Source organism: Eumetopias jubatus, unplaced genomic scaffold (assembly GCF_037043125.1).
Source record: "Eumetopias jubatus isolate StellerSeaLion01/CBP00866 unplaced genomic scaffold, mEumJub1_p1.0 scaffold_5, whole genome shotgun sequence".
In the NCBI taxonomy this organism is placed as follows: Eukaryota; Metazoa; Chordata; class Mammalia; order Carnivora; family Otariidae; genus Eumetopias; species Eumetopias jubatus.
In genome coordinates this window covers 121,723,389-121,739,574 of record NW_028274811.1, presented here as the reverse complement: position 1 = coordinate 121,739,574, position 16,186 = coordinate 121,723,389, and the positions used below count along the sequence as shown (strand labels likewise).

At 40.4% G+C, this 16,186-nt stretch overlaps 1 protein-coding gene across 1 annotated transcript in view; it reads right to left on the bottom strand.

Moving 5' to 3' along the window:
- Positions 1–364: 364 nt before the first annotated feature.
- The window catches only part of C6 (complement C6), a 58,737-nt gene continuing 42,915 nt past the window's right edge, over positions 365–16,186 (bottom strand). The window contains exons 15-19 of the mRNA XM_088023700.1: positions 15,257–15,389; positions 14,108–14,296; positions 8,036–8,126; positions 5,409–5,650; positions 365–540 (exon numbers count right to left, since the gene is read on the bottom strand). Coding sequence (XP_087879826.1) covers positions 365–540; positions 5,409–5,650; positions 8,036–8,126; positions 14,108–14,296; positions 15,257–15,389 — 831 coding nt within the window. The remainder of the gene's footprint in view (positions 541–5,408; positions 5,651–8,035; positions 8,127–14,107; positions 14,297–15,256; positions 15,390–16,186) is intronic.

The window sequence follows — 16,186 nt, the reverse complement described above, 5'->3', positions numbered from 1 at the left end:
TCCCATCATTTTAGAGCAATGTGAACAGAAGAATTTACCGGATTGATGTGAAAGAGTTATTACCTGGGTGTACACTACAGAATATCATGGGTTGGAACTGGATAGGAAAGGCTAAGGCAGGAGAGGCAGAGTGAAAAATTACATGAAAGTAACACAAAAGAATTTATGTCTAACCTCTGGGCACACCAGTCTGCTGTTTATAGGAGGATGGCCCTTTTGTAGGAATTATTTTTGTATATGTACACATATGTATATTGTTTATGTACTGTATATATGTATATTGTTTATGTACTATGTACTATGTAATAATATGTATATTGTTTATGTACTGTATAAACAGTAAATCTGTTTATCAGTAATTGTTTTAGGCTGAACACCTCCCAGGATACAGTATTTCCACTTTCCTGTTGGCACATCGTATAGCTCCTACTTCACAGATGTTCACTGTTTTCTTACTCGATCCCATCTTGACGCAGTAGAGTTGGCTTCCACCCTTGGAGCACTGGGGAGGCAACAGGCAGACACATTTGGAAACAGAGGCTGAAACGAGAGGGAGGCAGTGTAACTCACCACAGTACCTCGGGGTTTGATTTTACCTAGTTTGTCCCCAGAGCAGCAGGCACTTTGGTGGCAATGTATTAGAAATCTGGAAAAAAGGCAATGACCCAAAAGATCCAACTGTGGTCGAGTGGAGTCATCTGGATGGAAGATACTAGAATGCACGGGTAAGCCAGTAAGATTCAGCAGTTGGGCTGTCTCTGACACCTCCCTCTTACTCACTGCCCACAGCGAATCAGTCACTACATCCCGTCAATCCGTTTCTGCAATGTCTTCTGTCTGTTCTTGCTGTTATTTCTCATTGGCACCACCCGAGAACATTTAGTTACCTTCTTTTGAGAAGGTGCTATGAAGCCACATAATAAGCCAAGTGCTTTATGTGCTTTATTTCATTTAATCCTCACAACAAACATACGAACTCTATGTTATCATGCTCATTCTACACATGTGCTTATTAGTGAGCTTTAGTGATGAGCTCATGGTTCCACAACTATTAAGTGGTAGAGGCAGGTTTTAGATCATAAATGACTCATAGGCCTTAATTCTTTAACATAACTCTACACCACAGTTACTGATTTCTTTCTAGAATATTTCTGGGTGGGTGACTCTTTTATGAGGCCTGGTTTCAAAACCACCCAGTCACTTCATAATTCATATAAATCTTGAATTCATGAAATCATTTTAAAATGATTCCTTGAGATAAACTTACCAAAGCCAAGAATATTAAATAAATTTTGAGTAAAGGGATATGGGCTCATTTATACACATACACATTTTAATCAAAGGTCAAGGTTCTCTACAGTTTGACCTCAAAATCCCTTTGCCATATTGTCTTTTCTGCTTTCTCCATTCCAGGTAGAGTAAGCCCCTCTCTGCTTCCCAAGCAAGACCTCAAGGATGTTCGAGATTTTGTCCTCTTACCCATGCTGGCCGCTTCTTTTGCTGCGCTGATGTGCTCCCTCCTACTTTCCCCCACACGTCTTGTTTCCATAGGTCTCACGTCCTCCACGAAGCACTTCATAGCCACTTATCCTCATACCAACTAAACTTTAACTAAAGTTTCAATTAAACTTTAATAGTGTAAATTTGTTAGTACTATATCTGACAGTTTTATACGTTCTTGTTAGTTAGCTTTTCATATATGTCTTTCTCTCAAGACAGTTATAAGTGGTTTGTTTGGGAGCTCATTCAGCTCTATGTCCCATTTACCTCCTAAAGAGGTGCTCAATTAATTCAGCTTCATCAATTGATTTCTTTTTTTTTTTTAAAGATTTTATTATTTGAGAGAGAGAGAAAATGAGAGAAAGAGAGAGCATGAGAGCGGGGAGGGTCAGAGGGAGAAGCAGACACCCCGCCGAGCAGGGAGCCCGATGCGGGACTCGATCCCAGGACTCCAGGATCATGACCTGAGCCGAAGGCAGTTGCTTAACTGACTGAGCCACCCACGCACCTCATCAATTGATTTCAATTCTGAATTTGGGATATAGGTGTAAGTATTCAAAAAGAAATGTACTGATAGATCTGGGATAATTCATGTTGCCAAAATATCTGAGTCAGACTGAGAATCCGCAATGATGTCATTAAGAAGTAGCTTCTTTAGGCAGATATCAGTTCTTTCCCATGTATCTCAACCAATGGGAGAAAACAGGGAAAAGAAGTGGGGAGATACTCATAGGCACGCAGACTTCCTGTCTTTGGTAGAAAACATTTCATGAAAGAGCATGCATTCCCTTGTTAAGCCCTCTGTCAACAGCTAGAGAAGATGCTAGTAGTGGAAGGTCTTGCTCATTGTTGTAAACAATAGGGTTTAGTGAATGACAAAAGATTGTTCCACCTCTGGAGAGGATGTCCATTCCCTGAGCTTTTGGAAAGGGCATGGTCACCATTCTTTTAGGATGGTTATGGCTTAAATGCTCTTAGCAAGATTATTTTTAGACTACCAGCACCAAAAGGCCCTTCCCACCACCTCTACTAATGCATCCTTCAGCACTCAATTCTCATGCTACCATCCTTATGAAACCCTTCCAGGCCAGAAGATTTTTCTCTCTCTCACAGTTCTTATTACATACTGGCTTGTATTAAAGTTATTCATGCAATTATCATGAAAAGTTACTCCTTCAGTTACTATGAACAATTTGAAGGTACAAAGCTCCTTTATCTTCAGAATCTTCATCATACCTTGTACATTGACTTCCACATCTTGGATACTAAATGGATGTGTGCTGAATAAATTTCCCCCTTCTATTAGTTGATGGTGGATAGTTTTGAAATTTAGGCAAAGCATTCAGTGTCCATAAAAATAGGCTCCTTAAGAAGCCATCCGTGTTCGTGCTTGTGTTCCCTCTCTCACTGTCTCTCTCTCTCTGTCAAATAAATACGTAAAATCTTTAAAAAAAAAAAAAGAAGCCACTCGTGTTCTAACTTTTGAAAAGTGAACTTTATGTTATTTTGAAGTTCCATTTTAAACTCTTTCTTATTTCATTTTAGATAGAGATGGAAAAGAGTAGCAAAGTACACAATGTAATCAAGAACACAGTTTAACCAAGGTGACCTTCAATTCAACTCAAAATTAATAATATCCCAACTTGCCATGAGTGGGTTGGGTACAAAATACATTTTTAGCTTTCTCTTTCTTCATAAATGCTGTGATTTGTACATTGATGCTCTTCTATTGTGCTACTGAACAGACTTCTCTGTGATATTGACTTTTGCTCACCAATTAGAGAAGACTGGCCCAGGCAGACCATACCTTTAGGGGGAAAAATGCTTTCAGTATTCTGATTGTGTGCAGGATCAAAGAATCTTTTAAATGACTTAAATCTCTTATTACAAAATGTTCACGTTTTAGTTTGACTACCCCAAGACATTCTGCTAACTTGAGCAATATTGATTAAATATTCAAACTTTTCAGTGTTCTTTTTTAAGACAAACTTAGACTCCTGGAGACTGTAGGATTTAGATATATGTACAGCAAAGAGCTAATAGTAAAGGCAGATTTTGATGAAATTGTAAGCCAGAAATTATTTGCTACTCAGATCTGAAAAGAATAACCTGTGGAAAAAGAGCAAAAAAATTCTTTGCTATAGAAGGTTCCATGAAGATCTTTTCTCCATGATAAATATGGAAGGATGGAAACTAACACTACATACATCTCCAAATACCTGATCTACCTATTCTAGCACAGACAAGGACCATTTCATTCTGTTTCCTTTTATCTTCTGTGTGCATTTTTGACAATAATGTTCCTACACTACAATTTTCAAAGAAAAAGTTTATATTTTAAATACAAAATGATATTCCATAATACTTTCAGCTCTTTTCTACCACAAATATTATTTCTAAGAGACATGTCAGTTGGGTAATGGTGTTGGTCTGGCAATGAAAAATGAGTAGTAGAGTTTAGCTATAAGATGATTTGATACTGATCAGAATTGGGCAACTTACAGAAAATAGAAATGTAATGCCAATTCCTGAGTATCAAATTGACAGAGAAATAAAGGAGTAATGACTCCAAGCATTGGTGAAAGTATGGAAGGCAGTCTTAATTATACACTGTAGACAGGAAATATAATATGGCAAAAACATTTCTGGAAAGCAAGTTGATACACAGTACCAACAAAGACTTTATATTTGGAAATAATATTTACCTAGAAATTTCATTTTCTAAGGTATATCCTAAGGAAATAATCTTAGATTAAAGATTTATGTGTGATAGATTTGTCTATTACAGCACTGTTTGTAATAGCAAAATATTGGGAAAAATCTAAACACTTAACAGAAGATTAGTGAAATAAATTACAGAATGTTCAATAGGCTTTGGCAGACATTGAAAATTATGTAGCAGAGTAATATATAATGACATGAAAATAGTTTCACGATATATTAAGTGAAAACAGCAATATGTAAAATAAGATGTAAAAGATGATACTTTTTTAAAAAAAACTGTAATATAATCAGGGCCACCCCTGAGACATATAAGACCTTGGGAATTTTTTTTTTTAATGAGATGCCTCTCTATATAAACAATTACAGTCACTCTGAATTAGTGTCAGCACCATACTAGCAGTCCAATCTCAGGCAATCTTGGCAAAGAATACCCTGCTGGCTGGTCGCTCACCAGGCTGCTTTCTGGAAATGAGGGTCTAGCTCTGAGCCATGGATGACTCTACAGGCATGAGACCGGGAGCTCTTTGGAGCAGTTGGTTGACCCCATGCATGGTGAGAGAGAAGGAGTAGAAGGTCAGAGAATGTTCTGCAAAGGAGAAACAGTGCCTGAGCCCATGAGAAACCCCAGTCTGGGCTCAGAGTATCCTACCTGATTAACACTGCCAGCCTTGGCTAGTCCCAGGCACTGCAAGAGGACTTAAAAAACTTTGAAGAAAATGCTTCTGGCAATTAGTATCCATGAGGAATTCAATCTAGGCTCAGGGCACTCTAGCTACATTGTCCTAGCCAGTCCCAAATGCCAGAGGAAAACTTAGACAATTCTGATGAAGGCCCTCCAAAGCTGGGGGTGGGGAATGGTGCCTGAAGCACGAGACTGGGACAGATGATTTTCTACTGGAGTCTAAGGTTAGTACTGATTGTATATGCATTGAAAAATAATTAGGAAGATTCACCCTAAAATTATGAAAGTAGTTATTTCTAACAGTGGGTGGGTTATGGTTTTTTTTCTTTCTATTTAAATAAATTAATAAAATTTTTTACAATGTAAAGGAATTATTTTTGATTAAGAAAAGGTTTTTGTTTTGTTTTGTTTTGAGAAAGAGTATAAATGCAAATAAGATGAACTAGTTGCGATGAAGGTTATGTGTGAGCATTTCTAGTATGTGGTCACCACTGGAGCTTACCTGAACATTTTTCCCAGTCATAGCAGGTGTCATAGCCACAGGATTCTTTCTTTGTGCTATTGGATGAAAGTTTCCTCCTTTCAAGACCCCATTCTAGCTGTGGACCATCTTGGCAGGAGCCAATATGTAGAAAATGGAGTTGCTGATTATTTAAACATTTCTCTGCCAAAAACTTACAAGCAGATGAAGTAAAGTAATGGCTGGTGTCTGTATCAAACACACAGAGATCTTCTGAATAATGGCTGCCCAAGGGAGAAAAGCAAACATTTATACATGAAGACTAGAAAAAAAGAGATGGCAGGCAGTCAATAGAATATGTAAACTTACCACCCAGTTTTCTTCCCCCCCTCCCCCCTGCCCCCAACTTCTCTTCTTTCAGTTCTTCATCTCATGCTCTGCGATTCATCTTTCTAAAATTTCATCTTAATCTTGGTGTTACTCCCAATTGTCTTCGAATCAAAGTCTGAATTCTAAAATTCTGGTAATCAAGATCCTCCACAATTCGACTCCAGTTAACTTTCCTTTCTAGAATCATTTCTCTTTCCTTCCTAATCTCTATCACCCGACAATTGTATTGATCGTTTTTAAAAATTATAAGATTACTTCTCCTTTGCTGGCATCCCATGCTCTACTCAATCATCTTTGCATTGTCTTTCTTCTCTGCCTATGTGTGTCCAGTTCAATTCCCAGCTACACTTTGAAGCTAACCCTGGTCAAACTGGTCCGTGTAGTCTGGACTGCCTCAGAACTCTATAATACTCAGTAATTGCAACACTAGAGTCTTATATCATTACATAGCTTTGCAAATGTACTGTGATCGACTGCATGCATGAGCTTTTATGTCATTCCCTGGGTAACTTGCTTAATCTCCCTAAGTAGATGATGGGTCCTGCTCCCAAGAGGTAACCAGCGGCCACAGTCCTTCTTTTGCTGAGAGGATAAAAGGCCCTTGATTATTCTAAATTTGAGTTTCTTCTCAGATGTCAGTTTTAGAGTTCACAATCAGGGCATCAGTGTGTAAATTTATCTCCAGGAAGTAAAGGTCTCTCTCTATGTGCAGAGAACTTAAGCTGTGGGGCCAGATGCTTCTCACAAACACCTTCATTGCTGTGTAAAGGAGAACTGAGGACTACAGAAAGAGGCTAGAGAGGTAGGGAAGAGCTGAAACTCAGTTCCAGAAGACAGTCTGCATTCTCAAAACTTGGTATTGCAAAGATAAAGACGGAAGTTCCCTCTGCGTTAAATGGGCACTAGGAGTGTTGCACGTATTCCCCAGAGGGCCATCTGTTGGATGAGGAGACTCCAGCAGCAAGCAGCTTCACGGTGGACCACTTCTGGTGAAGACTGAGGGGTGTAGAGAGGACCACCTTTATGCTGAATTATATTTGTGGAATTATACAGAAAAATACCCTAGAGTTTTCCTAAATAAATAAGAAGTCCTTATAAGTGTTTGTCCACCTGCAGCACAGAGGAACATGAGAGCTACTTAGTGTTAAACGTGAAGGATAACAACTGGGCACAGTCTGTTGTCTTCCTCTCCCAATGTTCAGTCTTTCTCCTCCTCAGTCATACGACTCTAACTTTATTCATAGGGCCTATGCATCCAGCCAAAGAGCTGCACTTCATAGCCTCCCTTGAAAGTACATGTGGCCTTATGGATAAGCAAAGGTTAATGAGATGGAAGTGAGTGATGGGTCTTCCAAGAATTCGCCTTAAAAAGAGGGAAAATGTCCATTTTTGGTCTTCTCCCTTCTTGCTCCTGCAGAGCAATCTTGGACCATGAAATAACTTTAAGGACGGTCGAACAAGAGCAGGAATGAGCCTCAGTCCTACCTGCAATGAGAGAGTCGCCATACTAGCCCTAGATTGCCTACCTCTGCATTTATTTTGTGAGATAGAGAAATAAAATTTTATCTTCAGCTAACACTGTTTTGAATTAAATTCAACTGAAAGTAGCCCTTAAATTAAGAAGCACCCTTGACTGTCCTCAGTTTGTTCACATAAAGAAAATGCAGTTAGGGGCGCCTGGCTGGCTCAGTCAGAAGAACATGTGACTCTTGATTTCGGGGTTGTGAGTTCGAGCCCCACATTGGGTGCAGAGATCACTTAAAAAAAAGATAAGGCAGTTATAACAACAAAAAGGAGATAGCTGTCTAGTCATGGCAGTCACAGGGGGATGTATCATTTTCCTGCATCATTCTCTCTACCCCAGCAGGAAAAAATACACTGACAAAGGGGTGTGTATATGTGTGAAGTCTGTGCTCATACCACTGTCTCTATTCTAAGCTTTTGGAGTCATAACCTTGCCCTGTGCATAGGGGGAAGAGGAAGGCTTTGAGATAATTGAGTCTGAAACCCATTAAGGACAGGAATAAGTCTTCATAAACAAAACTGAAAGTGTCTTAATAAACAAATGCCATGCAAACTTAGGGAATGGGGGCTGAGAGATAATTAAGAAAGCTTGCTACCCCGTGGGGAAGAAATCAACACAGCACAGGGGGTATCAGTTATGTGAAAAATTAATATGTTTCGTGTTTGTGCTTCAAGAAGCTCAGCTCCTCTATCAAGCTGGTTACACTAGACTGGTTTTCCCATTTTCCAAATACAGTCCATAGAGTATCTCTCACCTACAGTCTTCTTCTGGAGACATGCAAATGCATTCAGATCCCAACTGTTTTTGTCCTGGTTGACAACGGCCCTTTAATTTTGTCAAAACATCTGAAACAAAAGAAGAGGGGTAAAGAAGAGTGCACAGCATGGATTCCAAGTGGCAAGTTTGGACTTAGGAGGGAAGGCAGTGGTGAAAAATTTTCACTTATCACCTGCAGTCAGGGCATTCGTTTTGCCTTTTCCAAATATGTGTCATGAAATATTCCATCTGAAAGGTCCTTTCTAGCTCTCATGAGCTGTCATTTTCCAACCTAAAATTGCTGTTAAGTTCAGAGAACTGAAGAGAATGGAATTGGTGAAATTTCTGTTCATTTGTTCTTCAAATATTTACTGGGTGACTAAGATACTCGCAGCACTGTGTTAGGTTCTGGAAAGAGTGGATTGAGTAAAATTTCACCCAGATTCTATGCTCACAGAGCTTAGAGTTTTGTGAGGGCAGAGTGACATTAATCAAACACACGCATACAAATAGAATTGCTCATGTTATTCGTGTGATTAGACAGAAAGCATATAATCAAGAAAACTGACGTCGCGAGGAAGGTTAGGACTGGGAAAATGGAAAGAAGAAAGGGAAAGTGTTTGCAGCAGAGGGACCATCAGGCATGGAAGTTCGAAAGAGAGGCAGCATGTGATTTTCCTGGAACTGCGAGAAGGCCCGTGTGGTTTAAGTGCAGAAAAACAAGAGCAGGAACAAGATGAGGCCAGAGAGGGGAGTATGTGTCAGGTGGTGCGGGGCTTACAGTGCTTCTGAGAGATTTCTGCCTTTATTTTACAAACAATGAAAAGTCTTTGGTGGGTTTTAAACAGGGGGTCATAGGACAAAATCAGGTCTGGATTCTGAAAAAGAAATGAATTCTGGCTTCTGTGTGGAGAATGGATTTGTTGAAGAGGCACGGTGGCCAAGAAGCCTATAGGGAGACAAGCTATGAGATGATTATAGCAGTTCAGGTGAAAGAGGATGGTAATTTGGACCAAAATGTTGAGTTGGAAATGGAGAGAAGTCAATAAGCCTGTGACATACTTAGCAGGTTAAATGGATGAAATTGCATATTGTGGGTAAGTTGTGAGAGCTGCAAAGTATGATTCTTAGGTTTCTGGCTTGCATTAGACAATAGACTTTGGTGCCTTAACTGAAATAGAAAATATTATAAGATGCTTAGTTTTAGGGAGGCGAGGGTAATGACTCAAGAGTTCTCTGCCTATGTTAAATTTATGGTATCTTTCATTTCTTTTTAAAAAAGATTTTATTTATTTAATTAATTAATTTATTTGAGAGACAGAGCGCACAAACAGGGGGAGCAGCAGGTAGAGGGAGAAGTAGGCTCCTTGCTATGAAAGGAGCCCAATGTGGGACTCGATCCCAGGACCCCGGGATCATGACCTGAGCTGAAGGCAGAGCTTAACCAACTGAGCCACCCAGGCATTCCTAAATTTATGGTATCTTTTTTTTTTTTTTAAGATTTTATTTATTTATTTGAGAGAGAGAGAGAGAGAGAGCCCAAGAGGGGGTAGGGTCAGACGGAGAAGCAGACTTCCTGCCGAGCAGGGAGCCCGATGCAGGACTCGATCCCGGGACTCCGGGATCACAACCTGAGCCGAAGGCAGTTGCTCAACCAACTGAGCCACCCAGGCGCTCCAATTTATGGTATCTTTAAGACACTCAAACAAACTAGATCAAAACAGATACATAAAAATGTGGCTATTTGGGTTTAAGCTCAGTGGAGAAGTCTGTGCTAATGAATTAAATTTGTTATTATTCTTTGGGGAATCCTTGAAGCCATGGGTGTGGGTGAGATTCCCCAGCAGGAAAATGTAGCATAAGGTGAGGGGACAGATGATCCTGAGGAACTCCAACATTTGATGTCCAGGCACAGGCAGAAGGAACAGAGAGCAACAGCCAGAGAGGTAGAAGCTAAACAAGATGATGTTGTATATTGGGAGCCACAGAAAGAATAGGAAGAGGAAGGTCAACACTGTTGGATGTTCCTAAGGAGGTCAAAGATGAGGATCAAAATAATATCCATTACTTGTAGCAGTATAGATGTCAGTAACAATGGTGAAAATTGTTCTTTTGGGGTAATGCCTCGAAAGTCAGATTTTCTTACAAGAAGAATCCAGGGAGAAATGCAGCTCCTGTTTATCTCTGCATGATATTCTAGGCACTAGTATATTATGATGGGGAAAAAAACATAAAAAGAATGAAAACAACAGTGGTCCCTTTTTTTTTGCACGAATGTAAAGGACATTTTGAAAACAGACATCAATCAAATAATCATAGTAATGGGTTTATACATAAAGGCCGTGATAGGTATTTTGAAGAAAGGGAACATGGTTCCAGAGACCATATAACAAAAGACCCCAACTGAGAAATACGAGGAAAGATCCACGAGGAAGTGAGGCTTGATCTAAGACAAGCAACTCAACAGTGTGTATGTGAGCAACGGGGATTAAAGTAGAGGGAGTAACGCTTGGGTATATTATATGGAAGGGGAAATCTTGGTTGTCTTGGCTTACATGAAGATCCATCCAGAGGACCTTTAGACGGGTTGAATTGGACCTAGAGTTGACTTCCTGAGCCTGTTGCATGAAACAAACTTCCCAGGACTGAATTTGACTAATCCACAGAATCACAATGGGCTTCCGGAAGCAAGTAATCGTCGAAGGATGGCAGTAGTCAGCTATAGCTAGATATTCTGCCACATTAAATGGCTGAGCAGGAGACCAAGCTCACGGTCGCTCCTTTTAGTCTACCAGGCAGAAGGTTTGATGAGGCGAAGGAGGTTTATGTTAGAGGCAAAAATAATGATTTTAAAAATTGGTAGGTTTTCTTCATAGCAATGAATTCCATAGCATTTCCTACTCTCATTCTCTGTCAGGAACCTTATGCCTTCTGGTGAAATCTGGCCCATAACTTTCCTGAACATGGAGACCTACAGCTGCTGAGAAGGCCTCAGATACTAAGCTTTTCCATTGACATGGACTTATTTTTCTTTGTTGTAGAACTATACCTCTTTGCGCTTCGGAAATAAATCCACACTTAGGTCAGGGAAGGACCCCGAGCTGTACATTGTTTCCAAAGAGAATCAACTTTCAAACACTTGGCACTACTGATCGGAAGTTGTCAATGATCACATGCAAGGAGTCTGCCCCCTCAGTGTGTCAGGTGGAAGTCAGAACCGGCTGTCAGCTGCCCATACCACCCAGCGCAGTTAGTGAAGGACATGGAAATGAGAACACTGTGATCTTTGGAGTGCTGGGGCCAAGGGGATCTTCGGGAGGTGTCAATTTCTCGGAGGAGGAAAAAGTAACCGTAGAGGCATGCACCATCTCATCTCCTCAGGAAGCCCGACCCTTTTCACGTTGAAATAATTAAAAATCTTTTCCTAAGGATGGCCTGAAAGCCTCTTTGTCTCACAGCCCCCCACACATTGAGAGGAAAGAGTGTTCAGTTTTATTGATGATTTTCTCTCTTTCTGACTCCCCTCACTAATCTTTTTGCCAATGTTGTTGGAGAGAAAATATATGAGATAGGATGTTTATTTACTTTATCTGGATATAGAACATTTCATTCTCTCTCAGATTGGATTATAATTTCAATTTCTTCTCCAAACACAATCATGTGTGTGTGTGTGTGTGTGTGTGTGTGTGTGTGTGGACAGTGCTGTTTATTTGTATAGAGAAGATACTACCTAAGATGTCCAGAGGATGTTAACTGTCTGAAGCCTGTGGTTCCCCCTGGAATGTATGATCAGGAGTCAAGTGAAATCCAGCCACAATTATCAACTTGAAGTTCTCACAAATTTCCATGATATCTCTTTATCAAGAGTTTTAAGGTTATTTTAATAGGTTAATTTTTCCCTTTTTTTTCATGCATTATGATAGCCTAGAAGAGGGTATGGAAGGCCAGATGGCAGTGAACTTGGGGAAGGAGTACAGCTGTTGCTCAGTGTTCTCGTTGGCCCAAACTGCCCGACCTTGGGTTTAACTGAGACTCTCTATACCTTCTGCTTTTGCAGAAGCAAAATGGGCCTAATCATATCTGATCTCAGATACATCTCCCAGGATTCTCTCAATAAAAATGAGACCTGCCTTGAAAAAGCATGCTGAAAAAGGTGGAAGATATGAATTAGTGGAAGCCCTTAACTGTCTTCCAAGTTACTGACTCGCCAGACTGTTTTCTCCAGCCTCTCTATGGCAGTTGCCTGATGTTGACCTTCCAGGTTTGTGGGCTCCTCTGGTTAGAGTAGGCAGTTAGACAGTAATGAGCAGGACAGGGATGGAGCAGAAAGGCACCTGTTGGGCATCAAAGGGGAGTGAGGCCACTTGGTGCGGTGAGGAAATCCTAAGGCAACAGCAAGCTGAGGGTGTGCGGTATCTTCAGATGACTTTACCCTCATTATACCATTTACATTGCAGTTTTGAAAGATCTTGGCCCTTAAAATCACCGTGACAGTTCTGATCAATCCAAATAAGGAAAGGAAAGGGGTGGTACCTGGATTCCTGGAAAAAGCAGGCTGCCACCCAGAAAGATCCCACCTACCGCAATGAATATTCCTCCTCCAATTACTCAAAATACAATAGAAGCTTGTAAACAGAAGAAATCCAGGGCAGTTGCTCGCTGGAGTCTGCCCGTTCTTCCTCTGAGAGCGGACTTTCACTTTAATAAACTTGCCCACACCGCTCATCCGCTCTGTCTGGTCTGTCCTTGAATTCTTACTTGCGATGAGACCAAGAGACCAAGAAGAGACCAAGAGGCTCTTGCAATCTCTTTTGGCAACACTCTCTTTTACAGCCTCACGTTTCTGCCCCCACCAGCGGAGCTACAGGTTTATCAGTGCATGTGTCTCCTAATCTATATATGCTGGTTGTTACTGTAACTGTGTAAATTGATTAACTATGGCAAGCGATAAAATAAAGGAGGAAAGAAGGAGTTGTTTTTATAAAAAGTTGAGAATTTTGAACAATTAAAAGTGATTTGCAAAAATTTTGCTTTAACTGGGGATAAGACTACTGTAAAAGATTATGAAATATACATATTATATATATATATATATATAAATTTAAAAGCCTTCTCTAGTCAATTTGTTTCAAAAGTGCCTTTAAGTTTCTACCTCTCTTAAAACAATGGTTCTCAACTCTGCATGCATTCTGGTTAGCTAGAAGAGATTTTAAACAAACACCAAATACCAGGCCCTCCCCAGCTCAATGACATCAGAATCGCGGCATGGGACCTAAGCAGAGGTGATTTTTAAAAGAAGTGCCCCACCTGGAGTTAAAAAAACATTGTTTTAGAGGAACTGATATGGGATAACATAGATGATGAATTACGCATTTGTTTTATTTGAGGAAGAAGTCATGGAACTCAAATAGAAGACCCTTTAGAAAATGAGAGCTTGGTCCTACATTGGAAAATGAGTGAATAATCGTGCATTTCTATATTTTAAGTTAAAACAAAATGCTTAGGTAATTAAAAACTAGTATGCATTACTTTTTTATGGCTCTCCACTTTAACCACATTTTCAGTTTATCATTAATTCTGATTTTATTAGGGCGCCTGGGTGACTCAGCCGGTTAAGCGTCTGCCTTTGGCTCAGGTCATGATCCCAGGGTCCTGGGATGAAGCCCTACATGGGGATCCCTGCTCAGTGGAAGTCTACTTCTCCCTCTCTCTCTGCCTGCTGCTCCCCTTGCTCGTGCTCGCTCTCTCTCTCCTTCTCTATCAAATAAATTAAGATTTTTTAAAAAAATTCTCATTTTGTTAGATGTTAAATTCCAATATTGAAGCATTTATTAGAAAAGAAAATTGACCTCACTCTCTAAAGTTTGAAGATACTTACCTGACCAATAACTTCTTATTTGCTGTCTGACCTCATCATGACAAAGGTTGAAATATAAAACCCAGCCCAAAGTGGAATCTTCTGCTCTCTCCTCCCAAAACACACTCAGGAAATAGCACCACTGTGGATGCTCTGCCACCAATCTTGAGGGGCACCATCTTAGCAGACCCCAGAATCCTGCGCTCTACTCACCTTCTTCACAGGTGAGTGAGTTTGAAATGGGCGGTGTCCAGGAGTCCTCACTGCATGTGTACCTTGACGGCCCAGTGACAACAAAGCCTTTGGGGCAGGTTAGCTCAATGGATTCACCAATTCCATATAATCTCTGAAATGGTGAGATCGTTAGAACTTCCTGCACAACTGGCTTGAGGCACTGTGTCTCTGGAGGCAGAGAAACATTTTGGATTTGCTTAGTGGAGCAGAATACTCAACATATATAAGCAGACTTTAGGCAGCCCAAGAGGTGATTTTAATGCGACTTACTGCATGGGTGAACTTTAATGCCATGTTTTGATCAGAAAACTGGGGGTGGGGGACGTAGAGGATCCCCAGGCTTCGCCTGAGAGGCTCCTCCACTGTGACACTCCCTTTAGTTCCATTATCTGAGGGTTCCCATGCAAAGGAAATCACTCCAGAAACTTCCCACTTTCATTACATTATTGGGACTTTTTCCTTTCAAGACATATTTTTTCCCCTCTTCTCCCTAGCATGTGTTTCCAAGAGCAAGCAACCACAATGTGGATGACCAGAGGCAGACGTCCTAATTGACACTGGTCACAACTCTGCTTCATGGGGCTCCCTAATAACTCTTTGGGGTCCCTACTTGAGCCTTCTGGGAATCTTATTTGGACTTTACTGTAGCCTACAAATGGGTCTGTGTGGAGCCTACAAATTTCTCCTCTCTTCCTCAATAAAGGATGTGAACAACACGCTCTAAGGAGAAAACTGCATTTCACATAAAATCCCATTTCTGGGATTTACGTAAAGAGTCTAAGTATCATCTTCCTGGGACTCATCAATTTGCATGAATTTGGACATCAGGCAAGGCAGAGGTCTGAGATTCGATGTAGTTAGCTGACTTTCGGGATTTCTTTGTAAGCACATGCTTTGTAGTCCTCTGTCTACGAAGCTAAGATACAGGGGCATGAGAACTGAAATAGGAAGACATTTTGAAATTGAATTTTACCAGATGAATCCTATTTTCTGCTTCACCTAGACCTTTTCACCAGAGTTACGAAAAAATCGTACAAAGGAGTGATCTGAGGGTGGGATTTTGCTCTAGTTATATGGGGCACATTCATTCTTTAGAGCAGTCATGCAAAAAGTCTGCCCGCGTCTCACGTTGGCATTCCACATCTCCTAGCCTCCAGGTCCTGTCTGGTAAACATCTGAAGTACTGGTATCCAATAGTTGTGAATCCAGTAAAGCATGAGATTTCAACTTCTTCCCCAACTGAGTACAGTTTCTTCTCATTCTAGAATTAAAACAGAAACCAACAAATTATCGATGCCACAAATGATATCTCTAAACACCTCGGGGTAGTCCTGGATTCTTCTCACTCCTTCACTCCTGGATCTACTCAGTCACACGGCTCCTCTCAATTTCTACTTCTAAACATCATTCAAAGTTCTCTCCTTTCCTTTGCCATCATCACTGCCTTTGTTCTTGGCATTTATGATCTCTTACAAGCACAACTTTCTAACCAGGCCCTCTTCTAATCCATCTTCCATATTGCTGCTCTAAACTGATTAAGATTTTTTGTTTGTTTGTTTTTATTTTTACTTAGAAACTTCCTCCCCACTGGATATGGCATGGCCTACTACTGCAAAAATTAAAAACCTATATACTTACCCTATAGTGGCTATAAACTGATGAAATAATGTATTCCATATACGCAGAAAATACAGGGATTTGCTGTGGTGGCTAGTTGACTACAAATCATTTAAAAGTGTTACTCAAACTATGGACTCTGAGAAACAAAGTGAGGGTTCTAGAGGGGAGGGGGTGGGGGGATGGGTTAGCCTGGTGATGGGTATTAAAGAGGGCACGTTCTGCATGGAGCACTGGGTGTTATACGCAAACAATGAATCATGGAACACTACATCAAAAACTAATGATGTAATGTATGGTGATTAACATAACATAATAAAATAAAAAAAATGTTACTCAATTCCTAGTAACCCAGGGGTCATTATATATTTCCCCAGTTATGTGTAATTAAAGTACAACTACTGTCATGTAGGGGTTCACTAAAATCTTCAAGATAAAATG